The sequence below is a fragment of the Alnus glutinosa genome, chromosome 2 (genome assembly GCF_958979055.1).
Source record: "Alnus glutinosa chromosome 2, dhAlnGlut1.1, whole genome shotgun sequence".
In the NCBI taxonomy this organism is placed as follows: Eukaryota; Viridiplantae; Streptophyta; class Magnoliopsida; order Fagales; family Betulaceae; genus Alnus; species Alnus glutinosa.
Genome location: NC_084887.1, coordinates 24197952 through 24224630, shown reverse-complemented (window position 1 = coordinate 24224630; position 26679 = coordinate 24197952). Strand labels below are relative to the sequence as shown.

Here is a 26679-nt window from a genome sequence, read left to right as displayed (position 1 = left end):
CAATATTTAATTACACATTTTATTTTATTTTATTTTTAATTTTCCATTTTTTCCACTTTATTTATTTCTCCTCCTTTTCCTGCAAAACTCTAATTCAGCTATCCCTTTTTTTCAAGAATTTCTGTATCAACAATTTGTGATTTTTCCCTGTAATTATTGCAATTTTTTGCAAAATTTAGTGCCACCATTGAGTTCCTCTGCATTCTCTGCAATGGTGGAGGAGTAAGCCACAAAGCTCTAGGTATGTCACACAGAGCAAACCCAGCTGTAGGAATTGCTATTTTTGGGCTTGTGATCTTGTAGCACTGAAATTAGGGTTTTAGGTTTCTGGGGGTTTATCAAATATTTTTCTTTTTTTCTTTTCGAGGCGTTTGCAAATTGTTTTCACATTTCTGGGTTTTGAGTTAGCTAAGTTTGAATCTTAAATGGGTAGGGCTCAGTGTGTTTAGGGTTTTAAGCTTTTGGGTGGTTCTGGGTTTTTGTTTCTGTGAATTATTATTGTTATAACCATGGAGGAAAAAGAGAGCTCTGCTTCTGGGGTTGCAGTGAAAGTTGATGGGGCCCCAGAGAGCTTCCGGATAGGTTCAAGCACCGAAAGCCCGACCCAAGTAAGCGGGGGGCCCACAATGGCGGCTACGGCTACGGATACGGCTGCGCCGCCTGTGAATGTGGCGGTGGTACCGGTTGCAGGAATGAAGAAGAAGAGGGGTAGGCCTAGGAAGTACGTTCCCGACGGGACCGTCACCACGGCACTGTCACCGATGCCGATTTCTTCTTCGATACCACTTACCGGAGACTTCTCGGCTTGGAAACGGGGTAGAGGGCGGCCCATTGAGTCAATCAAGAAGCCACATAAGTATGAGTATGAAAGCCCAGGTAAATTAATAGTTCATGTTCTTGCTATTTGATTTTTTTAAAATTAAAAAAAAAAAAAAAAAAAATTGGAATCTTGAATTTTGCGACTGTTAGCTTTGTTTTTAACTGTTACATTTAAGATCATAATCGGTTGGTATGGTTACTTGGTGGTTGGCCGGGAGGAGGAATAGTTGTGTGAAGTTTTGGGCACAAAGTTAGATTGTTGCAATACAGTGTTGATGATGTGAAAAATTAGAGCTAGTGGCTAGTGGTTTGGTTTTGTGGTGAATGATTGATAATCTGGACTGGATTTGATTTCTGCAGTGGAATTTAAGAGGATACGCTTTCGATTTGGTTTGTGGGAGTGGACCCTCATCTCAGATTCCCCTCCAGATCTGGAATTAATGGTAGTTGTAAGGAGGGTAATTTGCTGGCGTTACTGTAAAACAAAGGAATTTTTCTCTTCTGGCTAGAGTATTACTGTTCTTTCCTTTTCCCTTAATCTTACAATTTAGTAGAGTGAGAATGATTGAAGCTGCCAGACTGATGTGACTGGGATTGAACTGGTCTTAACTGAGTAATTAATTCTTAATAAAATGCTGACCGTCTTTCAGGATATTAGATCCTCGCTAACATGTCTGAGATAAAAAGGGAAAAGATCTGAAGAAAATCCAACCGAAGATTTTGTTGTGGGAAATACGGTATTGACAAGTACGCACTCGGTGCAAAGATGCTGAACGGATAGATTTATTATTGGACAATTGTGATATATAACTATATAAGGGCCACTTTGACTTTTCCTAAAGGTTATCTTCTCTATTACACCCAATCAAAGATTGGGTTATAATTAAACTGTCAACCATTAATATAATTTCCAGCCTATTGAAACATCAGTGCACTTTGAAATTAACTTCTAGAAATTTATTCACTCCTAACGTGAATTTAAACCTTAAACTGTCTTGGAAGTCATAACATATTGAAAAGCTGAGAAAACAGTGGGGTAAGAGAATTCATGAATCTACCTATTAGGGTGCAGCCTAGTGGTTAAAGGGCGGGGTTGGGATGAGCTGTAGACTTGGATATATTGGGTTTGATTCCGCACTAGGAGTTCCCTTGGATTACACGGTTTTGGCAGGTGGGGTCGTGTATCCGAGGTTTACTTCTCAGGGGTGGGTCCGAAGGGCTCTACCTTATTGAGGTTCCATGTCATTAAAAATAAAAAAAAATAAAAAAGAAGAAAAAAAAAAAGAAAAGAAAAGAAAAAGGAAAAGAAGAAGAAGAAGAGAATTCATGAATCTTTGTCCCAACTATTGTAATGAGCTCTTGCTTAACTATAGAGACCGGTTTTTGTATAATGAACAGTTTACCCCCAAAAAAATTAAGGAAACAATTTTAAACTTCTTCCAAGATCATGATTTTAAATTGTGTACATCTTGTATGAACTGGATTTCTTTTCGGAATGGCGTTCGTTGTGTGGATGGTGGTGTTAGAGAAGATTTAAACTAGAAAGAGACATGTTGTAGTGATGAATTAGTTTTGCATGTGCAAGAAAAGTGGGAAGACCATAGATCATCTTTTGCTTCACTAGGAAGTGCCTAGAGCTTTGTGGGTATCGATTTACATTCTTTTTTGGATTGGATTGTGTCATGCCCCAAGGGGTGGTTGAGTTGTTAACTAGCTGGAGAGGTCAATTTGGAAGTTGCTGCAACTTAGAAGCCTGAAGGTTGGCTCATTTGTGCTTAATGTGGTGTATTTAGAGAGAACGTAATGCGCAGAATTTTGAAGATTGTGAAAGATTGGTGTTAAGAGTTAAAAGCCATTATGTTCAAATCTCTTTATGTTTGGGTGGCGGCTTACAACAATTATCGTTTTTCTAGTCTCTTAGAATTTATGGGTTTGTGTTCTTTTACTTCTCCCTAATTGGGGGTTTCTCTTGTGTATTTTTTGTGCACTTGGGTTGCGCCCCTCTGCTTTCTAATAAGAAATGATTTACTTATACAAAAAAAAAAGATTTCTTTTCATTAGCTACCATAAAGGCATATCCTATTTTTTATTCAACTGGGCACTAGACTTGGTGGGACTCTTTGTTAAGTCAAAAATCTTTGACAAATAAAGGTCAATTCAAAATCTTCTTCACTCATCAGATTATTTTGTGCAGCCTTTCTCGAGATGAACTGGGTAAATCTTCAGACTTTTATTTTGGGATGAATATCTCCGTACATGTTCCATTCATTCATCTTCTTAATTTGTGACCCCATCATTTTGCTGGCTTCATCAGATTGATAACTAAATGAGAAACTCATTTGTTTGTTAATCAAACATCAAATGAATTGGAAATTTAATTTAATCAGTACGCTATTTCGGAATTTTTGTTTATATTTGCATGATGATCCAGGGTTCAGGAACTAAGATCTAAGTTCTCTGAGTAAAATAAGAGTTCCATTTTGGTCGTACTGATTTTTGCGATATTTTGTACTATAGGTGAGAGAATTGCGTACTCGGTTGGTGCAAATTTTACACCCCATGTGATCACTGTTAATGCTGGTGAGGTATGCCCTGACAATTATATGTGAAATGAAACTTTGGGTTTTGTCAGTAAATTTTTAATTTTTTAATTATTCATTTCATCATTTGGGCTTTGTTTGATTGTGTTTCTAACTATTGTTTTGTGCCCACTGGTGTGGTTTGAAATGGGAGGTTGTATAAATGGTACAACTTTTGTTACTCCTAGATGCATGTATTATCTTATTTAGGAAGTATTGGCAAGCCTAGTATTTTTTTTTTTTGATAAGTAATAATTCAGTCTTACTAAAAGCGTAAGGCGCCCCTAAATACACAATATACAAAAGGAAACACCTTAATTAAAAAGAGAAAAACGAACAAGAAAATTGTCATCATTAAGCGTCAGTGGGGACACAAAATCCACTGTCCAAAGATACAAAGTATGAAAGAACAAAGTTAAAATATCCTCCAAGGACCTCTCCAAGTATTGGCAACACTATCTGAAATACTTACGTAAAAATCTGAGGGCTTAGGGAATTAGCTCGCTTATTTTTTAACATATATCAACCCTAGCAGAGAATTACTTATTTGAAATATTTGTTGAGGGTCACTTCATCTGTTCATGTTCTAATATTTACTGTTTAGTTTATGTAGTACGTTTCTACATTACCGATATTTCTTCTGGTTGTTTCAGGATGTTACAATGAAGGTTATGTCCTTCTCTCAACAAGGATCCCGTGCTATATGCATTCTTTCTGCAAATGGTACAATTTCAAATGTTTCGCTTCGTCAACCTACTTCTTTCGGGGGTACTTTAACTTATGAGGTATGATCCTGTATCCTTCTTCTAAAGGATTCTCATATGATTGATTTTTCGAGGACTTATGAGCATCTTTATATGCAGCTCCATTTGCATGCATCTTTTTTACTGGCATGCTGTACTTTTTGTTATTCTCTATATTATGCTAACAGAGATTTAGCTCTCGAATTTCTGTATGCTTTTCTCTTTTCGCTGATTACTGTATTTAAGTATCCGAGGGCTATTTTGTGTATGCATGAGTAGGTATATAAGCTGATTAGGCATGACTGTTGTACTGTCTGATATTTGGATTGTGAACTGGATGTGTTACTTGTGTGCCATCAGAAGCATGCTCTGTGCACCACCATATGCGTGAGTTGTGGTGGTGTGATAATCATGGCACCTAGACTGTATCATTCTAAAAAAACAGAGTTAAGCCAAATCCAAGGCCATCAAACTTATACTCCATAACTACAGTATCAGCTTGGAACTTATGATAATATAGTGGCCAATATGAATGTACTGCTAATTCATACAAAAGCAGCTAGTTGCATTCAGGTGCTGTGTTTTCTGGGACACATAATTGTTCTTACTGGAATTTCCAAAAAAATGGATACAAATTAGACTTTTTTGGTACACTTACCCTTGTCCTCTTATGTCATTCAACCATGGGGATGCTCTTCAGGGTGTCTGGATCACAGATCATGACTCAAACTTGTTTCTTGGTTTGGGTTGAAAACTTACATTTAGTTCTGTTGTACTTTCTATTTGGCATGAATACAAGGAAAAAGAGTAGCCAAGATCTCCACATTCATGGAGGGAATTGTGAAATAAGTTATGAATTGACTCTTTGTAGTTAAGGAATTGTGTATTCTGGAAAGGTTTTGCAAATGAGATATGATACATTGCCACTCCAAGATACAACTCTTGACCACCTTTGCCCACGTAGTAACTTTTACTTTTACTTTTTTATTTTATTTTTTAAGAAAAAAAACTCCAAAGCTAGCTAGGGGACCACTTTGCCATGTGGGCAAGGTGGTCAAGAGTTGTGTCTTGGGATGACAAAAAATCATCTCTTTGCAAATAGCCCAATTTAGTGAGCTGTATTTTTAGATATGATCTGAAATGGTTTATCTGTTGATCTTTAATATTTGGTTTAGCATTCATTCAAAAGACACCGACTTATCATCCACCACTGGATGAACGTCTACCAAGATCTTATCAAAAAAAAAAAAGGTCATAAGTGCATTTACAGGCCTGGTTTACTTTGGGGTTCCATGGCTGCCTTGCAAGTCATTGAAAGGCCAGAGATGACTTCTACACCTTACCCCCAACCTTCTCTTCCAAAAATGAGAAATCTCTCAGCCATTTTTTTTTTTTGAGCTGCAGCTCCGAAAAAAAAAAACAAAAACTCTCCAACTTAACCATTCTCTAATATTAATTTGGCTACAGCTCATTAAGGTTGCATTTGAATAATATCTTTGATATAATGAAGATGTTGACTGCCTTGACGTTATTTTCATTTAATCTAGAAATTTGGTTTGGACACAAAATCTATTATTTGCAAAAATTTTCATATCAGCATATGTTAACATGGCTAAAATTTTGTGAGTGGCATTTTAGTATGGACGGCGGCGTTAGGGAAGATTTTAATTTTGGATAATATGAGAACGAGACACGTCATAGCGTTGGATCGGTGTTGCTTGTGCAAGAGGAGCGGGGAGACCATATATCATATTATTTTTCACTGTGATGTGGCTAGAGAATTGTGGGCTTTGATTTTCCATCTTTTTGGATTAGAGTGGGTCATGCCTCAAAGTTTGGTGGAGTCGTTGGCTTCCGAACAAGCAACGGCCAAGTGCGCTAGTGCGAAAGCCATTGCGGGGAGAGGTTAATTGGGAAGTTGTTGCATTTTAGAAGCTTGGAGGATGGTCCCTTATGCTTAATGTGGTGCATTTGGAGAAAGCGGAATGCTCGGAGCTTGGAAGATTGTGAGAAAACGGTGTTAGAGTTAAAATCTATTATGTAAAAATTTCTTTATGTTTGGATGACAGCTTACAATAGTCCTTGCTTTTCTAATTTTTCTGAATTTTTGGATTTTGCCCTTCTCCCTAATTGGGGTCTCTTTGGATGCTTTTTGTGTATTTGGGTGGGCCCTTTTACGCTTTCTAATGAGATTGATTTACTTAGCACAAAAAAAAGGGGGGGAGAACAAGGAGAGCCATCACTAAATTCTGCATTTGAAAGGCTTATATTCTCCCCTTGTCCTACGCTGCTGCTATCTCAAGTGAGCGGCCTGAGTTGCATTGCCTAAGTTTGTTGTCAATCAAGAAGGTTGATATACTCCCATTTGGAGATTGAGAAAGACATCTAGCTTCTTAATTTGGGATTTCTTATTTACTTTTTAGATATTGGTGAACTGGCAGAATCTTTTTTTTAAAAAAACCTCTTGTTTCCGTGGACCCATCATTTTGTGTAAATTGTTTCCAGTACAACTTTTACCAAAGATTAGACGGTACTTACTGCTTAGTACGGGCATTTCCAAGTTTTGGGTAAGTACCTCATGTTGAAAAGCTTCTGTCTAATGGGCACAACACTCATGGAAAATCAGCTATCCTTGCTACATAAAAGAATACATCATTTCTGTCTTTTAAAAGTGAAAGTCATCATTCTTTTTTTCACCTCTTTTATTTTACTTTTTAACTTGGCACTAACTTGTCAATAGCCTTGTAGCCTAGTGGTATTTCACAATCCCTCCTCTTGAAGCTGGAGAACTGATTTTCACTGGTGATGGGAGTGGGATTAGTGGGTTATATGGCCAAGAAAAGCTGGCTCAGTGCTCTCATTATTATTGTCCTTTCACATCTTCTTCTCTACTTTGAGGTTGCTTGCGCCTTATGGAATGCATTTTTCAGCCGCTTTGGGATGTCTTGGATTTTGCCTAGTCGGGTGGTTGATTTGTTTGCTTGTTGGTGTGGAAGATGGTACTTTCTTGCCTTTTGTAGTGCCTTTGGAGAGAGAAATTATCGGAGTTTTGAGGACCGTGAGAGGACGTTGGAGGAGTTTAAGTCAATTTTTTTATTCTCTTTATACTTTGACGGCTGCATTTGTAGCTCCTTTGGTGATTAATTTTAATGATTTTCTTGTTATTTTTTCTTCTTCTAAATAAATGTTTCTCTTGTATACTTCTTGTGTAACTAGGTCATGCTTTATGCCTTTAATGATATTTCGATTACTTAAAAAAAAAATTCTTGTTTCACATATCATGGCATTATCTGTCTGTAGAAAGTAGAAACCATCAAACTTTTCTGGTTTTTTTTACAGGGTCGTTTTGAGATACTTTCCTTGTCTGGATCCTTTATGCCTACTGAGAATGGAGGAACAAAAAGCAGAACCGGTGGGATGAGTGTCTCTTTGGCTGGGCCAGATGGTCGAGTGGTAGGGGGAGGACTTGCTGGTCTATTAGTAGCTGCTGGACCTGTGCAGGTACTATTGTTTCTTTTAGAAAAGGTCATTAAGTAGTTATTCTTGTTAAACCTTTAAATGTTAATTATATTATTTTTATTATGTTTAAAATAAGGATTTTTATTTTTTTTCTAGCTGATAAACAAGTCATGAAGACGAGTAAATAATGACCTACAAAAACCACTGTAGATAACACTCTGCTCTTACATAAGTACACTAGTGGTTATGCCTATATTTCCTAGGCAGCTTATAAATTCGTCATTCATGTGTGTGCATGTCTATCTATATCTTTCTCTGTGTGTAATAATTTTTTTTTCGTCTTTGCCAACTATTTAAAGAGTTGTCTTCTGATTCTTGTGAACGGTTTGAATCCATCAGCTTGTCGTGGGCAGTTTTCTACCAGGGCACCAGCAAGAACAGAAGCCCAAGAAGCACAGAATTGAGCCTGCATTCACCATGACCTTTACCTCTGCCAATGCTCTCTCCAGTGAAGAAACAAAAGGAGTCTATGGCGGAGAAAAGCCCGCTCTCACGTCTTCTACCGCCTTTCATGGAGGCAACTCAGCTTCTCTCAACCCAATTCATGGCTTTGGGAAATTGGCTGCTGAAATTAAAACTTCCATGCCTGAAGAGGAATCTAAAGGCCTCAACCAATCGAACTGCGAGGTCTCTTGTTGATCATGTTCACTTCTTTTATGCTGCTTGTGTCTTGATTGTTTTTTTTTTTTTTTTTTGTTTTTCATGGACCCTAGGGCATTTAGGCTCACTCAAATTTGTCTAACACCAATATAACTTGTTGGCTATTTGTAAGGACAAACTAGGATTCGATGTCATGTTGGTTTTTAACCCCCCAGAATTGTTTCTCTTTTTTCTTATTAGGGTTTTAGGTAGGACTTCTAATGATTAGGCTTATTCTGTGGCTGTTCCTCATCATGTATTTTCTAGTGTACTCATTGGTGTAGCATTTTAGATGTATGAAACTTGCTGTCATTCTATTCTTCTGATTTAGATCTTTGTATCTGAATGATTGAATTTTAATTTGACATTGTTTTGGTGTTCGGTGATCAGCCTTTGAAGTTTTGCAATATTTCCTCTTGTCGGATTGTGAGTTTGTTTGGCTCGTGATTCATTGGGATTTTCTGAAAAGTAAGAAACCACATCAAGCTTTAACCGGAATACTCAAGGATTTTAGGTGGTATTTGAAGATTGAGAGAGAACGATGGAAGAGTTAAAAGGCTATTATATTCAAATCTTTTTTATGTTTGGATGACTGCTTACAAATAGTTATTGTTTTTTAAATATTGAATTACTTATAAAAAAACATGTTCTTTTATTGAAAATGTCACCTCTTTAACTCATCTAAGACTTATTATACCTAAAGCCAAATCATTTATGCATTAAAACTGTAAAGTTAACAACTTTATAACCTTCCCATTAACAACCCTTCAAAAGCTTCGGTGGATAGTCTATATCCACCTCTTACAAAGCCTAGGGCTTGGATTAAAACTTACTAAGTCCGTTTAACACAACTAACAACATAAAGCTGGAGCTTTTATTTAAAAATCTTAAACCGTGCTTAAAACCCCTTAAAACGAGCTTAACACATAGAACCAACTATGGGAAAGACTGTAGATAACACAAGATTACAATACTAGAACAAGGGTTCTTCTCACCTCGTGGGGCCTTGATCTCCCAAAAACCACATCAAAGCTCTCTTTCTCTCTCTCTCTTGAGCACCTTGGAAATCCTAGTAGACCAAATAGTCACTAAGGTTAGCCTATGAATGAATTTGCACGCTAACACCGCATCTGCATGCCTTAAATGTATTCAAATCACATTCTAATTGACACCAATCAATCACTAAGGCCTTGTTTGGTAAGGGAGTGTGAGTTGGGGGTAGTAGTAAGAAGTAATAGATGTGATATAAAGTAAAAAGAATTTGTATGAAAAAGTAAAAAAGTTTTGTACTGTAATGAATTTTTTTTATTTAAATAATAAAAAAAAAAAATTATTGATGTGATATAAAGTTAGAATGTTTTGAAGTTGATTGTTTTTAGGAAAAGTGAGGAGAGGAGAGAGAATTTTCTTTCACTTGCCAAACAAGCCCTAAAAGAGTTATGATGAAGACCTGTGATCGATCACAGAAATTATTAGTGACTGTCTCTTGAGAGAGAATGTTTTCAGAGCTTTCACTATCAATAATTAACTTACAAACACGCCTAGAAATAGTGCAAGTGGTCTGGAACCCTCCTTGCATCTCGGTGTTATAAGAACATTTCGCATGACAAGACATGGCTCTTCTACTTCTTGACAATCATCTATAATATAACCAATTGTTTTCCTTCACAACTACTGGTTTTTCAACAATTAGAAGACTTTTGTTCTATTTCTCCACACTTCTAACACTTAATGGTTGCACCGCTACTTTGCGGTTTAGAATTAAATGATCCAATATTTTTTCGTAATTAAGGAGTATTGGTGGAGTTCCCAAATATCGACGGGTTCTCTCACAACTTGATCGGCACACTAATCAACTAAGAAATTGAGGGATTACTGAAGGACCATATTACATACTAGCAAGTCTCTAAGGCCCGACTGCTAAGAAAGTCCAAGAAGACCTAAAAAGATGTACATATGGCTAAGCCTGCACCAAGCCCAAGACCAACCGCAAGGTGCACCCTCTCTTCATTGGGATGCACCACAGGCGATTCTTTCTGGCTTAAGGTTTCAGACATTCTTCTATATATCTCTCACACACTATCATGCTCGAGGAGACTCTCTATTCCCTTTTTACTAGCTTTGCTCTCTCTCAACAAGGGTTTTACTGACTTAGGCGTCGAAGTGCCTTCGGACCAACGGCCTTCTGACGACCGCTCTCTTATTTTGCAAGCAAAATTCCTCCCTAAAAGCGGCTTGAGGTCACTCTGGAATCTGGATGTTCCTTCCATCGACCATTGGTGTTGTCCTTTTGAGGTCCAATTGTTGTGGAACAGCGGCCTGGCCTGCATTAGATCCTAGCGGTTGCCCTCTAGAAGCCACCATACGACCCGAACTAGACTGGTTGTAGGCTGCCCAGTTTGGGCCCCTTCCTTGCTGAATTATTTGCCCATTTGTTGGCGATTTTGAAATCTTTAATACATTAAGTGCATGTAATTATATGGCAAAAATGTCTCCTTAAGCTTCTTAGGGATCTTTTCCCTTGTCTTTGACGCGTCATAATAAGCTAATCCCACCAGGCCGAGGCTCTCCCTCGTAGCTTCACTGCGACCAACTTTACTCTTATTTTCTGATACATCCTTCACATCAAACACTCTCTCAACAATGGATTTTCTCTTTGTGCAACGAGCTGGGCTAAAGCTTCAATTTGCCTTCTTAAATCTTCAATCATACCGACCACCAGTTGTTGATCAAGTGCGACGTTGTGATTTGGTGGAGGAGTTGGCCCACAAGGCTGATTCTCTCTTTGGCGGCATCTTCGAAATCCTTGGAGAAAATACCCCATATCCCCACTCAATTCCCACGATCAAAACTGGCACTGATACCAACTGATGCAACTCCGAATATGAACGTGAGAAAAAGAGAGTTTAAGAAGGAAAATGAGAGATGGTTCAAATTGTCAAATTAGCAGGAACACCCGATTAAACTCAATCCCTATGGCCGTGTTTGGCATAGGAAGGAGAGGAATCAGTCGTGCTTTTGTCAATGTCGACCAGAGTGCCACGTCTATTCAAGTTAGCTGAACAAAGTGAACTTCAATTTTGAATTGATTATAATTACTAATTTCTAATTTTGCCCATCAAAAGACGTCTACTTTTGTTTAATCTTCTCTCTCTCTTAACTGAAAATTAGTAAATATAATCAATTCAAAGTTGAACTTTACTTTGTTCAACTGACTTGAGTAGACGTGACATTCTGTTCAACACTGACAAGAGCACGACTAATTCTTCTCCTTTTGCCAAACACGGCCTATGTGATAGGGAGAGAAAATGCACAAACGTTGGCTAAAAGTTCATTTAATTATCAGAAAAAGAATTGCCGTTACAACTTCAAAAAACTCTTAAATAAGACAATAAGTTGCTGCCCTAACGCGATCACAACCACTAATTCAAATCTAATATAATGGTTTTAAATCTGTCTTCCAATCAAGAGCGAAACTAGGCTTTTAGGCGCGGGGAGACAATTTACAAAAAAGGGTAAAAAATGGATTTTATAAGAATTATAAGGATATTGAAAAAAAAAATTTATATTGGGAAATATTTTGGGGCTTGGGGGAGTAGTTCTACCGACTTAAACGCAAGAAAATACTCAAGTTCAAGACACAAAATAGCAACTAAAATCAACCAAGATTGATCACATAATCACATGATCAAGTGTATGTAAAAAAGTCCTCCGTATGCTTTGCATCAGTTATCTATTCATAATGAAAAAACACGACTCAGAACAGTCACCATTGTTTATGAAAAGGATGTCTTTAAATCTATAAATAGACCACTGCATTTGTAGAATTTGTTTATGTACCTCTCCTACAAGGCTCTTTTCTTCTCTTTCAAAAAAAAGCTTTTTCTTCAAATTATTAAAAATGGAATTAGGTTTCTATTCTTGCCAGAATAGAAAAAATTGACGGTATTCTGTCACCCAATTGGAACAGGTCTCACACGCTGTTTACTTACTGAATGAGGAAAGAGAGAGAAAGCAGGTGACCTAACCTCTTTGCGCACAAAGATAGTGCAGTTAGCTAGCATGAGCTAATCTCTTCAAGCTCAAAAATGGTGCAGTTAGCATGTATAGTTAGTAGCCAACTTTTCTACACACATATATATATACACAATACAACTGAAGAATATCTACAGGGGCATAGATTTAATTCCAAAATGGTAGAGAAAGAATTGACACAACACTCAAACTCAAAGAAGCATGTGAGGCAGCCACCTTCAGTACCATTTCTTTGGGAAGAAAGGCCAGGAATACCTAAAAAGGACTGGAAGCCTAGGTCTTCTTCAGTTACATCAGTTCCAAAACCTTCCCTCAAGCTAGTTGCCTCAGTTCCCTTCATATGGGAGGAAAAGCCTGGTAAACCACTGCCCTCTTTTTCACTGCCCCCACCAGCAAAGCTCATCAGCCTCCCATCACCTTTAGTGTACTCTCACAGCTACAATGACATTGACAACAATTATGACAAAGGTGGCAACGGTGGTGATGGAGATGAACAAGAAGGAATGTTCAAAACAGATATCGAAACATTCAGTTTTAAAACAGAAGATTCATTCAGCTCGGCTCCCTCTCTCCTAGCAAATTGCCTTGTATCATTAACAGCAATTTCTACTGCTGTTCCAGTAGATAACATACTCACCGAGGATGATAAGAGTGGGCAGCTGGAAACCCCTTCCTCCTCACCACCTTCTGAAACAGCCAGTAGTACGAGCAGCTATGCAACTGGCACTTCAAGCCTTATAGGGGCTTCTTTCTTGGAATGCCTCTTTCCTCTGTTTCCACCCAGTTCTGGCTTTCTCGACAAGGCCAGGGAAAACAATTGCCAGGCTCCACTGCAACCAGAAAGTAGACAGGATGATCGTGAAAGCAATAGCGGTGTTGTGGCAAGGAGGCCCCCGACACTTGGAGAGCTGATAATGATGAGCCGAAGGAGGAGTAACCGGAGAAAGGCTGTTCAAATGAAAAAACAGAATCTATCAATGGTAAAACTTGAGATCCTGCTTCCATTGTGTTTATTATGTATCTGGGTTATTAGCCTGCTATAGCACTATTGGTAAGTATATTTAAACAACAGTTGCCTAAAATTAATTAAAATGAAAACAAAAATGGGAGCAAAATTATACACATGAAGTTGATTCCTTTTGACACCAAAAATAGATAAACTAATTTGCCTTTCTAATTATCTGCTATTTTGGATAAGGAATGTTAAACAACTTTTACTCTTGCCTGAATGCAACTATGACAGGAATTGATGAAGAACAGTGCTTTTGGATGCCGCATTTTCAAATCTGGCAGCAAGTTGATTGAAGGATTGTGTAGGAAGAGGAAGCACTGGCCAAGACTGAAATTAATGTAGAAAAAATTCCATCTGTCTCATGGCCCAATTTCAGCAGCCAGTTCCCTCCATTCAGTTTCTCTTCCAAATCATTATAGTTTCCATTTATGGGACTTGATGTAAAACAACTTACAAAATCTGCAATGTAATAAATTTTCAAACTCTATGATAACTCCAAGACAGCTGTACTCAAATTTGTGATCAACTTTAAGTAAGAAGCTATCCATGTGGAAAGTTTAGAAAATGCTATCTTTAATAGACCATGGTACAGCAAGAACATAAACTAATTTGTAGTATTTCAACTTGAAGATTTACAAGTGTCAGCAACTTTCCGGATCCGATCTATAACTATAGGAATATCCTCTTGAGATAAAGTAGTAAAACAACACCGGAACCATCCTGGTTCTATGCAATGACAAGCAGATCCGGGAGTTACATTGATCTTAGCAAAATTCAACAGCTTATCCCATAACTCAAGTTCCCCTTTCTCACTATAAGAAGGAATTAATCCACTCATATCAGCCCAACAATATAAACCAGCACTACTCATTGTACACTTGATTCCCAATTGTTTCAAGCCTGCTACAAACAACTCATGCATTTCCCATATCCTCTTCTTGTTGGTCTCAATATATGCCAATGTAAATCTTGTATCTGAAAGCATTGAAGTTACAAGACACTGGGTTGGAGCAGAAATCGATGAAAACCTCGTTAACCTTTTAGCAGCAGCCAAAACACTCTCATTAAAGGAATAGATAACCCCAACTCTAAATCCAGGAAGAGAGAGATCTTTTGACAGACCATACACTATATGAATTCTGCTTTTGTCAATATCTTCCGAATCAAGAATTTCAGCCATGCTTACAAACTCCTCGCTTCCATACGTAGACCCCGCAAATATTTCATCAGAGATAATATGGATGTTCTTCTCTTGGGCAAAGTCTAAAAGATTGTAGAGTGTTTCCCGAGGTAGCAGATTGCCAACAGGGTTTGAAGGATTGGAGATTAGAATCCCGCGAACTTTTAGTCCTCGTTTTCTTGCCTGAATATATGCTTGATCAAGAGCAGAGATACTTATGATGAAGTTGTCAGTACTGCGACAGTGAACCGGTACTAATTCCACTCCAGTTCGCCATCTCATATCCCTATCAAAACTGCACATAATTTATTAATTAGCTTCGACAGTAGATTTGAGTATAGAAAATTGGTCGGTTTCATAGTTGATTCAAAAAAATGGTTCTATCCATAGAAAAGATTTTTCACAAATGCAATATAATTACCCAGGATAATAAGGCGTGGGGACAAGAAATGCATTTCCAGGGTCTGCCAAGCAGAAACATAGGATTTCAAGAGCAGGAGTTGCACCAGACGTTAACACCATTTGCTGCGGGTCAAACGTGACTGCTCTTCCCATGACCTGAGACATGAAACCTGCCATTGCCTGCAAATAACAATAGCAACACCACAAACTCAATACAATCTATATTACACAATGGACTGGTCATTACGGAATAGGCAAGTCTTACAGGTTTTTAGTCTCAAGTTATGGAAAATGATTAACTAAAATAGGCATATTACCACATAACATCTTAAAAAAAAAATTGGCAACACCCACCACCAAAATACATGGACATAAACTCTCCATTCTTCCAAACTTCCTTTATTTTCTAATTGCTCTTAAATCTATAATCATAGCTTGTTGCAAATGAATAATGCATACAACGTGTAACGTAATTATCTGAGAGAAAATTTACCTTATATTGTTATGTGCAACCGACATAGCGTCAGTTGCTACAAATCCACACAAGCAAAAGTATCCAATGTACTCAAGAAACAAGCAAATAGATTTTTACAGACTATGATTTATACCACTTTGAACTCCATCGTTCCATCGTGGGGTTGGTACGCCGCGATTCCACTAATATTCAAATCACCACCGTCGCTTCCGATTACTGAATCCTCCAAGTTCTCCGAAACCCATTTCTCAATCAAATCAAAACACAGCTACAATCACATAGCAAACGAAAAACACGCAATTAATACAAGCGAACAAACAAAAAATAAAACTAGAAAACCAAAACAAAAACTCACTCTGTTTTCGGACAACCCGAGCTGGATAATCCCATTCGGATTATCGAACCTGTCGTATGGATCTTCCGAAACCTTATCCAACCCGATATAATACGGAGAGTCGTTCGGTTTCGCAATCGAGCTGGCCCGAGACGAGACCTGGACCCTGCCTATAGACCCGCGGCTCGACAAATTGGACCGCGAAGACGAGCGTTGGAGCTCGGCGAGGTTGGGCGAGGACTGAGACGGCGAGACAGGGTTGGAATCGGATTTGGGAGAGCGGTGTCGTTTCGCGTAGAGCTGGAAGAAGTAGAAGAGCGCGCAGGGGATGAGAGATCCCAGGATTAGGCCTCCTCGGCCTTGGACCACTCCTTGTAGAGGCACTATGAGGCGCATGGCGGTGGCTCCGGCGGGCTTTCGGGCCTTGGACTCGGGTTCGCGGGCTGTGAGTTGGGGTCGGGTCATGGAGTTTCGGAGGCCTCGGGTGGTCCGTCGGAGTGGAACGTCTGGTTGCTTGGGTAGTTGGGGATAGGCGAATAGCGACTAGCGAGGAAGAGAGCGCATGGGAATGTGTTCTTATGTGAGCTGGTTTTGGCACGAGCGGCGGAAGATTCGAATCATTCGATTTGGTTGGTTGATTTGGATCTTCTCCTTGTTTCTGCTCCAAATTAACCCCATCCCGCCTCTCATGCTCACGTGGCGGCAGCGTTTCCCTTTGAGTGTTTGATTTTTAAAATTAGAATTTAATTTTTATTTTATGTGTGAATTTTAAAATTTGATTTTATAAGATAAAATTAAAAAATAAATAAATAAAATATGATTTGCTTAGGAAAAAGTTGAATAAAATATTATTTATTTTTAAAAAATTTGAATAAAATATAATATTTTTTTTTAAAAAAAAATACTGTAGCAAAGAGTTTAATAGAATTAGAATTACACTCTTGCATCTAAACAGATTGTTATTTAATTTTTGTATCGGTCATTATTAAGTGTAATACTATTTTTTATATTTATTTATCATATTAATTTTATTTAAATTGATATTTTGAGTAATTTTTTTTTTAAGTGATTGACATAAAAAGTCACTTAAAATACATTATGTCAACAACGAATATGAAATAGGTGTAATTAATGAGTATAAAGGGTAATATTAATTGTTCCATGAGTCTAGGTCTAATTGGTAATATGTTTTGAGAGGTGGTTTTTATTTTTATTTTGAAAGTATTTTTGTGTGCCATAAAAGTAAAAATTATTTTTATGTTTTTAAGAGTATTTTACGTTTCAGCTGTTAATATATTTACTTTGAGAAAATAAAACAACAAAAAATAAAAAACAAATTTTAAAAATGGAACCTTTCAATATTTACACGCGCGCGCACACATATAGCTTTTAAATTAAGTTTGAAGTAATAGAGTACAAAGTTCCATGGTTTTAATTTGTCTTCCTCAACGTTAACCAAATGGGGAATGCAAATAAACGTTAAGAGTCCTACATTGTCAAGATATACCTGGGTTGTAGGCTTTATAAGCCTTGAGTAAACATTTTTTCTTAAGGTGCTTTTTGTGAAAGAGTAAGGCTCAATGAACTTTATTATGGTATCAAAGCTTTAGGGCCTTGAACAATGTTAAGCATTTCCTTCCGTTGTACATGTGTTTGGACAATAGTGTCACACGTGAGGGAGCGTGTTAAAGTATTGATTAAATGATTAAATTTATCTCTTCTTATTAGCTTAAACTTTTAAGACAAATGGTAATTTAATCGGTGAAAACTAAATAAGAAAATTTTACTTTGATTAATGAGTAGGGTCACAGTTAGATTGACTCATTTACATGTCGTGCTTTAAGTAATCTCTTTTCTTGATTCTAATCTCACTCATTATTGTGTATTGTAGTCTTAATTTGGAGGGTTAAATCACAAATTTTAGTACATGCATGTGGTTTGCAATTTTGTCAAAAAAAAAAAAAAAACTATCAATGATTTTATAAAATGACAATTTTACTTCTTGAATTTTGCTTGTTTATCAAATTATTACTTTCGTTAATTTCCATCCAAAAAAATTACGATCATATTGCCATATAGACAAATAACCACGTCATATCCTTTATAAGATTGTGCCACATGTACATTGTACCATATCATACTTGACGCGTCAACATCACTTGACACCTCAATAGTTAAAATTTTAATTAAGTATAATAAATTATAGAATTACCCTTATGTTAAAAAATTCTAGAAATGGAAAAAATGGCTAGCTCTCCTCCCATAACCAATCATTGAAGCTAGTTTTTTTTTTTTTTTTTTAAAAGGGTCAATTCTCAAACTGATTATTATCCATTTGAACTTAACCTAATTGCATAAGGAAAAGGTCTCTAAGTGATCGTGTGATATATTGGTGAAATACTAGGTTTTTAAAGTCTTACTCTAATTATTCTTTGGTTACAAATCAAAATTCAGGAGAATATCTTAAGGTCTCAAACTCCTTTGCCCCAGCCGTTCAACACAAAGAGGACAACCAAACCCTAGTTGTGCAGTACTCCATTGATATAGCACTTGAGCTGTCGAACTATTCAAAGGTCCTACTTCAATCAAAGTCGTCAAAACCAAACTGAAAGTTTCTCTGGTCCAGTTTGATTAGGAAAGTAACTAAAATTTATCATGTTAATCCATGGAGAATTAGGCCAAGTTTTAGTGTAGCAAAATATTATGATGATACAATTGTACGTTATTAAAATGAAATATATTAATATGATATTGTAGGTTATTTATCTTTTATATATAGGATTGATTGTAATCAGGTTTAATAGTAATCATTTGTTTGATTACCATATTTATTTGTATTAATTTTTTTTTTTTTTTTTTTTTTTTTTTTTTTTTTTTTTTTTTTTTAATAAATAAGAGTCTTTTGTATTGTAAAATTATCAAAGAATAAAAGTAAAATGTAACCCTTTAGGGTCCGTTTGGGTTTGCGATTTCAAAAAGTGCGATTTAAAATAACGATTTTAAAATGTGCGATTTGAAAAAAGTGATTTTTAAAAACGCAGTTAAGCGTTTGGCAAAATTGCAGTTTGACCTTTAAAATCGCGAATTTACCTTTAAAATTCTACGTTTTCAAAAAAGCACCATCCTATCTGCGATTTGAAAAAGCAGATTTTCTGCGTTTTCAAATCGCAATTTTTAAAAACGCAGTTCCCAAACGATATATGTTCTGCGGTTTGGTTTAAAATCGTACTTATTGTCTACGAAATCACAATCCCAAACGCACACTTAGACTTTTTGATATGTAGAATAAATAAGTACTTTTTTATTTTTTTTTATTTTATATTAAAAAGAGGGGGTTGGGAGACGGTTTTTCGTCCCCATGTATCAGCATCTCTCAAACCCTTGTGTCCCTGTGGCCTGTGGGTGTTTACTAGACAAAAGCGTGCTCGAAGGTGGTTGGGCTTGGGTTAAGGTGGTGCCCACAGCCCACTACCCAGGCCCTTGAAGGCTGGTTGTCGCAAAATACGTTATGTTCTGGAGTGGGCTATAAGCGTCTGTGGCCGTAGTACTCAATTGCTTTTGAGACAAAAAAGCATGCCCAACCTTCTTTCTTTTCCCCAGGCCTTGGATTTGCCCTGCCCTATATATTACTATTGCACAACCACAAGTTTCTTTTACCTTCAAAATTCTCTCCATCTTTTATTTTTTTTAAACAAATTTATTGACTTAAGCATCGAAAGCTACTCGGCGGCCACCGCCATTCCAATATTTTTCTTTTCTTTATGATCTTACAGGTGGCCCGCCGTCGAGTCGGGTCATGAGAGAATATGCTATTGCAGTATCCAATCTTCACATTTCATTTATAATGACCAAAACTAACGGTTAATAGAGTTTTACATCTATCCTTTTAAGTTATTTGAATTTGTCATATTCCATTTTTCATATCAAATTTTAAAAATATAAAAGCTTGATGTGGTGTAGATAATAAATTATTTTTGTTAGGAATTGGATACCTGCCTAATCCACTTGACTACTTTATTCAATAAATCAATGGTCTGTCATTAATTACTAATATCAGCCCACTTCTTTTTAATGGGCATCCTTTTGTACATAAAAAAATAGAATAACGTCAAGGGAATTCGTTATTTTATTATTTTTATATAATAAATCTTTATTTTTTATTTTTTTACAATATTTTAATAATTCTTGATTTAATTTGAATATTTTTCAATCCCGTGCATAATTTCATTTTCTATTCGTGTCTAGCCCTTTTAGACTTTCGCATGTTCAGGACTATATTATTTGAGGATGAGTAATAATACATTTACAATTTTTTTATTTTTTATTTTTAACTTACTAACATATGTCATTTTTCGCAATAGTGATTATTTTAGCTAGTCGAAAATTATATATATATATATTTTAATTTTATTTTAACTATTAGTTTTTCAATACAAATTCCAATATATTATCTATCTCACTCTTTATTTTCTTTAAATACTATTTTTCAGTGTATTTTCTAAGTGAAAGTAGAGAGAGAGAGGTGAGAGACAATAATAAAAAAATGACTTCAAGGTATTACAGTGAACTTTCGTATATTAGTAAAATGGATGAAAACACTCTATTTTAAAGTATCTGTTGCATGAGTAAAATGACTTATAATAGCTAAATATAGCAATTATGAACGATACGAAGGGTATGTTAGAGATGCTCTCAATCACTAAAAAACTGTTAACACTCTCAAATTACATGCTGACACGTATTAACAAATTATAAAAGAATTATACGTCTAGCATTACTCTTTTTTGTTTGAAATTCGATTTTATTCCATATGGTAAACCCCAACTGCAACTTTTTCCCATCGTGTTATTGGTCTTAGGGATGTACATGCAAGCGAATATTAGCTACTCGCATCCGCTGTATGCAACTATCTGCACATGTTGATGTAGACGCGGTTAACAAAAACCACTATCCAAATATGCGGATGCGAATAACGGTTTTAAAGTATGCGGACGTGGATAATAAATACATATGCATAACCTTTATATAATATATATTATATTTAATACATTTACTAAAATGACACATGTTAACACGAAAATGACATCGTATAGGTTATGTTTAGTGTTTAAGTTTTAGGTTTTAATCTTCTCCTCACTTCATAGTTCACATTCACACCGCGCTAGAGCCTAAAGATGCCTCTTCCTCTTGCCTGTCATTTTCGATTCTCTCATATCTCATACTCTCATTATGTTTTTTATGTTTGAATTTCTAATATTATTTTTGTATGTTAGTTGGATTTTTAATTTATATTTTATTTGTCGGATTATTTATATTAAGTAGCTTCAATGTTAATGTTGGCACTAGGTAATTACCCACATGCATGACATGGAAAAATATTGGGGCCGGCGGGTTGCATTGTTTATACATTTTCATTGCAACATATTCTTGGCAGTTTTTGTTGGTTGTTGGCTTGATTGTTATGCTCATTGAATCATGGATAAAAAAAGTAAAGGCGTTTCTTGTGAGCATTGATTACAAGGGTCGCATCCATTATCTTCTTCTTCTTCTTCTTCTTCTTCTTCTTTTTCTCGGTTTTACATATTTTTGGTGTTGCATTATATTTTCAAAACAAACACAAAACGCTAAAAGCGGCTCAAATTATTTTCAAAATCTTTTAAAATAGGCTCATTACCTATTTGCGCCTTTGCGGATTATAATCGCGCAGATGCGGATAACAAAAATTTGATGCGGATGCGAATATCTAAAAGTGATATCCTTACTTTGCGAATGTGGGTGCAAATATTACAAATAAATGCATCCGCATCTACACCCGTAATTGGTATGAAGCCTGAAGGTAAGCATCTACTGAATTCACAAAGTTAGATAACCCGTAAAGTATTTGCATATGGATCCAATCCAAATTAACACAGCAGAAAATTGTTTTTTTTTTTTTTTTTTTTTTTTTTTTTTTTTTTTTTTTTTTTTAAGGAACTTGTTAATATAGAGAAATGTTTGGTTTCATTCTCTTAAACATCTCTTGTCTATCTCCATCTCTGTATAAGAGATATGCAAATTCACCATTGAATCTATGAGACTACATGTGGGTTCCATACAGATTCAATAATAAATTTACAAAAGACATATACAAAAAATATGCAATAAAATGACATCAAACGCATCTCATCAATATGATTGGATTGAGGTATTCCAAAGGATGCAATACCATTTTTTGTGAGCCTAAACAGACGGCCTAGTTCATGACAACAAGACTAAAAAATAAAATAGTTTTTAGGGTAATTTTTTGGGGCGATTATTTGTGTGGTTGGACTACCCACAAGAGTTGGGTCAGCGTAGCCAAACCACCCCAAGCACTTAGATTAGGGGTGGTTTGGCCACCTCCTGAACAACCACCCAAAAAGCCTTTTTTTTTTTTGTTTTTATTCTTTTATTTTCAGGCTTATTATCCACAGTTCCACACCGTTACATTTAAAATGAACTTTCTACAAAAAAACAAAACATTACACCCATGCAATACCCTTTATATCTCTCAATCCAACATGACTGGCATTGAATTTGAAGGCCAAGAAAAAAACGACGAGAGACGGAAAGAGGCTGTCTACTTCTCTACTTTTATCGTACTACTGCATGTCAACACCTTCACGGGATTTTGAAATTGCAGAGGAGCGTACCCCTTTTCACTTGGTCAGTTGGTGTGGCAAAAAGACAAAAAGAAACCACTTGAAAAGATTCTGCATGTTCATAGAGTCGGAGATTTGAACCAACAAACACAAAGGTATACACAAGTAGAAGAAACAGCCGAAGGAGAACAGACTCCTCGCAATTACGCATAAACGGCCAAATTGATCATGTACGTCGTCTTTATCCTCTGCATGTGTTCAGTTTAAATTTCAAAAAGCTTGCAATGTTTGGAACAACTGTTGTTTGATTTGCGTGCACTAATGTCAAAATTGAAGATTTTTAATTATTTAAAAATTGATAAGATTGATAGATGGAAACTTTCACCATCGTCAAATGGATTCATGGGTACGTTCACACTCTTTTCTGTTTGGACATATATATATATATATATATACTTCCCACAAGATCTAGTCTTTAAGTGAGTGGGGAACATCGAATCGAATGTAATAGGAAGACGCACAAATGCATTATGATTTGATTACCCTAAGGGCCTATTTCTTTTATTTTGTAATTTTATTTCTCAATTGTTTTAGTTTTTCATAAACATTTCTCAAAAAATAATTAATATTATATTTTTTTTAGAGAGGAGATTGTTCATTTACATTTTTTTTTTTTTGGGTGAAGCGGTGTTGAATACATGTATGTTGATACAGTTTCTGGTATGGTGACGTGTCGCCTATTGATTCGCTCCCTCCCTCAAACGCACAACAAACAACTAGTCGGGGGTGCCGACTACGCCCACTCCAATACCTAAGTCAGTTCAAATCAATTTCCTGGAAAGTATCTGTAATCTCAAAAACTCAGAGAGAATATATCTAATACCTAGTGTGATGGTCTTATTTATAGGTTGGTAGTTGCAGTCTTACTAGAATTCTTGAAGCCCAGTTGGACTAAGAGTTTGAGTCCTAGTCTGGTTGAACCTTAACCTTATCCTCAGAGAATTTGAATAAGGCTACAGAGTCCAAATTAAATTGCATTCGTACCTCTTTAATCTTAATTCTACGTTACTAGCTATCTTATCCCGTTAATAATGGGATAGAAGCTTATCCCTGATCTTCCGGGATACTGGCCTTATCTCACTCTAAGACAATTGTAATACACTTCGACCAACCCCCGAGGTGATAATATCTGAGACATGTTCGCTCCGAAAGGACTAGGAGATCTCGGAATATTGCCGCACCGTAACAGGGTTGTGGAAGATCTGAGGTGTTATCATACCAAGGCCATCTTATCCGAGGTGTTATCAAACCAAGGCAATCTTTGTATATCGTGTTGTGATTCAACTTCCCGAATGGTCTCGTAGCTTCCATCAAATCTCTGAAGCATAAATATCCAAGATATGTTCGCTCCGATCAGACTAGGAGATCTCGGGATATTTCATACCGTTACCGGGTTTGATAGGACCGATGCGTCATTATATCTAGACGATCTTCTTCTATTGGGTCGTAACAAATGTCCGAGATGTAACACCGAGATGATTCAAGATTAGGATCCACGTGTCATCGGAGTTAATTTTATCCCCAACAATGTATAAAAAATAAAAAACATTAATTTTTTTTTTTTTTTTTTTTTATAAAAAAAAAAAATGGGTAGCGTTGTGGTCACCTGATGGTAGTGGCCGTTGGACGCATATGACAGCTCAGCCGTGGCCACCACTCAAATTTGGTGGCTTGACGGTGGCTGCAAAGGCCACTAGATCAACATCACAATGGCGGCCCAAAGGCGAATACCGCCACCATGGAGCAACACTCATTTTAAAAAAGTTTTTATTTTTCTTTTATTTCTAAATTTTTGGTTTTTCATAAATATTTATCAAAATTTTACTAAACCAATTTTCATTTGTAGACCTCATGTGTAACACTTTTTTTTTTTTTTTTTTTTTTTTAAATATTGGTCCTATCAAATCAATTCTCAATTTTTACATTTTTCAAAACTCAAAACACCTCTCAGAATTTTACTAAACCAACCCTTAGATCATTATTCAATTGTATTGGAGGGATCAACAACCAAAGCCCTTCTGATCATTAGGAGACCGGCGGTCCGTAAAGTTAAGGCCTATGGGGGCAGCATCCTGTGACCAAGGCTTGAATGCCCATAAGTTAGATCAGATTCTTGTGGTTTGATCAACACACTAATTAACCAGGAATCAAAGAACTACTAGAGGTCCATAAAGAGTTTATGTGGTAAACTACAATTCTGAATTACTCCTTAAACCTATTTTTCGTCCACTAAATTAACAGATTCTGTTAGTTTGTCATATCATACCCAATAAGAAATTGACACGTATCAATTACAATAAAAAAATATGAATAAATAAAACTTAAAAAAATATTTTATTTTTTTTTTAAAAAAAAATAAAATAGCAAAGGGATGGCTATCAAGGGTGGCTCGACCACGTCTGTGGGTGGCGCACGGCCCCCCTAGGCCTGGGGTGGCCACGTGTCGATTTCCTATTAGGTATGACGTGACAAACTAAAAGAATCTGTTAACTTGGTGGACGGAAAACGGGTTCAGGGAGTGTTTCGTAATTATAGTTTACTACAGAGATCTTCCATGAGCTTTTTATACCGCGAGGAGTGATTTGTAATTTAGGTCAACCCCAGAAACCAATAGTGCAATTATTCCATAAATTAATTCCTACCTTTCAAATCATAATCTATTTATCTTTGAGTATTTCTTTTTAAAGATGTATGGTTTAAAATATTTAAAACGCCATGAGTGTGAACCTCAACTAGAAGTTGGCACAAGAAATTGTGTGTATTTTATGTGGTGATAAAGAAGAAAAACATAAGCACTTCTTTCTTTTTTTCCCTTGAATGTTCTCCCCGATTGTTTGGTGTATCCTGTGTGATAAATTTCTAAAATAAGGTTGTTGAGGTGGGGGCGGGCGATTTTGATAGCCAACCAATTTTCAATCTGTCTAGGCGGCCCCCGACGATAATTTGAGGTCAATTTGCATTGCTGACAAAAGTCGGAGGTGGGAGCGGAGGTTGGTTTTCATTTCCAAAGGAATTCCGACTCCAACACTCCTTTATTTTTTTTAATAATAATAATCTTCCCGCATTTGTGTTTCACTATATTTCTCACCCTACGCCTGGGTCTAATTTGAGTTTATGTTTCGCTCTCTTTGTCCCATTTTCATACAAAGATGAAGTCTTCAACTCAAACAAAGACGAGGCACCATCATCTTCGTTGGATTCCTTCTTACGCTTCCGCACGATTTTGCCTCTGGCATTTCAAAGGCGAGACATAAATGAACTCCGATAGGAAAAAGTCAAAGGTCATTTTGACATTCCGAAATTGGTGGTGCTGAAGAGTGGAAAGCTCATTTCTGCATTTGCCACCTCCAATACCACCCCTTACTCCATAATAATAATAATAAAAAAAAAAAAAAAAAAAAAATTTCCCCTTCACCTTGCCCGGAACAAACATGGATTCCCCTAATATATATATATATATATATATAAATTAAAAAAAATAAAGAAAAATCTATATGTTGGTCCAATACAATCATGAAATTAAAAAGTTAATGAATTTTGTAACTCCAAACCCAAAAGCGCCTCAGCTACACTGGCTAGTACCAAAAGTTTTTTTTTTTGTTTTTAAATCCATAGGTCTCATGATTTATTTATATATATAGAGAGAGAGAATAACTGATGCATGTGAAACCTCACATGATTGATAAGAAAATATGATAGATAATGAATTCTTTTCGGACAGGAGAGACCGCAGGACTCCACTCAAGATTAGAGAATACTATGACTTTCACAAATATTCTCCCTACCTTTTATTATTATTATTAAGGTTAAGAACATGATGACCTTTAAATAGAGTACAATAGAATAAAACCCAAAACAATAAGAACTCCTAAATAATCCCAAAACTAAATAATTTAATCATAATTTAAATAATATAATCTTAACGAGTTAGAATTCTATTCCAATTCAACAACTAATTCTAATCTTACCTCTGTCAATTACCTTTGAAAACATGACACGTTGTCACACTTTTTGCACCTATCTATTACCCCTATTTAGAGCTTCTTTTCCACTTCGGTAGTCTAGTTCTTTTTTCTTTGGATTTTCTCTTTTATGCCCCCACTTTCTCTCATATTTCATTTACGGGAAAATTATAGTTTACCACTCGTTTTACAACTAGTCTCACAAATTGTTAATACTTCGACTCCAGCCCTTCAAACTACCAAAATATTTGAAAAATGCCAATTTTGACGAAATATGCCCATAATACTCTTGCACATGTC

The 26679-nt window shown here is 36.2% G+C and overlaps 3 protein-coding genes and 1 long non-coding RNA gene across 5 annotated transcripts; 2 read left to right on the top strand and 2 right to left on the bottom strand.

Moving 5' to 3' along the window:
- Positions 1-69: 69 nt before the first annotated feature.
- On the top strand, positions 70-8688 carry LOC133861852 (AT-hook motif nuclear-localized protein 6). Its single transcript, XM_062297669.1, has 5 exons — positions 70-876; positions 3337-3404; positions 4052-4183; positions 7481-7642; positions 8000-8688. The coding sequence occupies exons 1-5, from the start codon at positions 510-512 to the stop codon at positions 8297-8299; spliced, it is 1029 nt and encodes a 342-aa protein (XP_062153653.1). The 5' UTR covers positions 70-509; the 3' UTR covers positions 8300-8688.
- A 3617-nt stretch (positions 8689-12305) lies between these two features.
- LOC133861854 (uncharacterized) lies at positions 12306-13112 on the bottom strand. The gene is made up of 2 exons (XR_009899084.1): positions 12972-13112; positions 12306-12770 (listed from the first exon to the last, which is right to left on the bottom strand). It is a non-coding gene; the product is annotated as an uncharacterized LOC133861854 (long non-coding RNA).
- LOC133861853 (uncharacterized) lies at positions 12493-13861 on the top strand. 2 transcript variants are annotated; one of them, XM_062297670.1, is made up of 2 exons: positions 12493-13314; positions 13578-13861. In XM_062297670.1, exons 1-2 carry the CDS (start codon positions 12493-12495, stop codon positions 13686-13688), a joined length of 933 nt encoding a protein of 310 aa, XP_062153654.1. In that variant the 3' UTR covers positions 13689-13861. The 2 variants fall into 2 exon arrangements, with proteins under 2 accessions (XP_062153654.1, XP_062153655.1); XM_062297671.1 differs by having other exon boundaries at positions 12493-13385; positions 13578-13699.
- A 76-nt stretch (positions 13862-13937) lies between these two features.
- LOC133861851 (probable aminotransferase ACS12) lies at positions 13938-16380 on the bottom strand. Its single transcript, XM_062297668.1, has 4 exons — positions 15759-16380; positions 15537-15671; positions 14948-15108; positions 13938-14821 (listed from the first exon to the last, which is right to left on the bottom strand). The coding sequence occupies exons 1-4, from the start codon at positions 16200-16202 to the stop codon at positions 13966-13968; spliced, it is 1596 nt and encodes a 531-aa protein (XP_062153652.1). The 5' UTR covers positions 16203-16380; the 3' UTR covers positions 13938-13965.
- Between the last annotated feature and the right edge of the window lie 10299 nt (positions 16381-26679).

What these genes read in the sequence shown, in the direction of transcription:
- LOC133861853 (XM_062297670.1), top strand. Translation starts at nt 12,493, where the DNA reads ATGGTAGAGAAAGAATTGACACAACACTCAAACTCAAAGAAGCATGTG. An exon ending in AAAAACAGAATCTATCAATG is followed by an intron (nt 13,315 to 13,577) that starts GTAAAACTTGAG and finishes CAACTATGACAG; the next exon opens with GAATTGATGAAGAACAGTGC.
- LOC133861852 (XM_062297669.1), top strand. Translation starts at nt 510, where the DNA reads ATGGAGGAAAAAGAGAGCTCTGCTTCTGGGGTTGCAGTGAAAGTTGAT. An exon ending in GTATGAGTATGAAAGCCCAG is followed by an intron (nt 877 to 3,336) that starts GTAAATTAATAG and finishes TTTGTACTATAG; the next exon opens with GTGAGAGAATTGCGTACTCG. An exon ending in GGGGTACTTTAACTTATGAG is followed by an intron (nt 4,184 to 7,480) that starts GTATGATCCTGT and finishes TTTTTTTTACAG; the next exon opens with GGTCGTTTTGAGATACTTTC.
- LOC133861851 (XM_062297668.1), bottom strand. Translation starts at nt 16,202, where the DNA reads ATGACCCGACCCCAACTCACAGCCCGCGAACCCGAGTCCAAGGCCCGA. An exon ending in GAACGATGGAGTTCAAAGTG is followed by an intron (nt 15,109 to 15,536) that starts GTATAAATCATA and finishes TGTTATTTGCAG; the next exon opens with GCAATGGCAGGTTTCATGTC. An exon ending in CCCACGCCTTATTATCCTGG is followed by an intron (nt 14,822 to 14,947) that starts GTAATTATATTG and finishes AATTATGTGCAG; the next exon opens with TTTTGATAGGGATATGAGAT.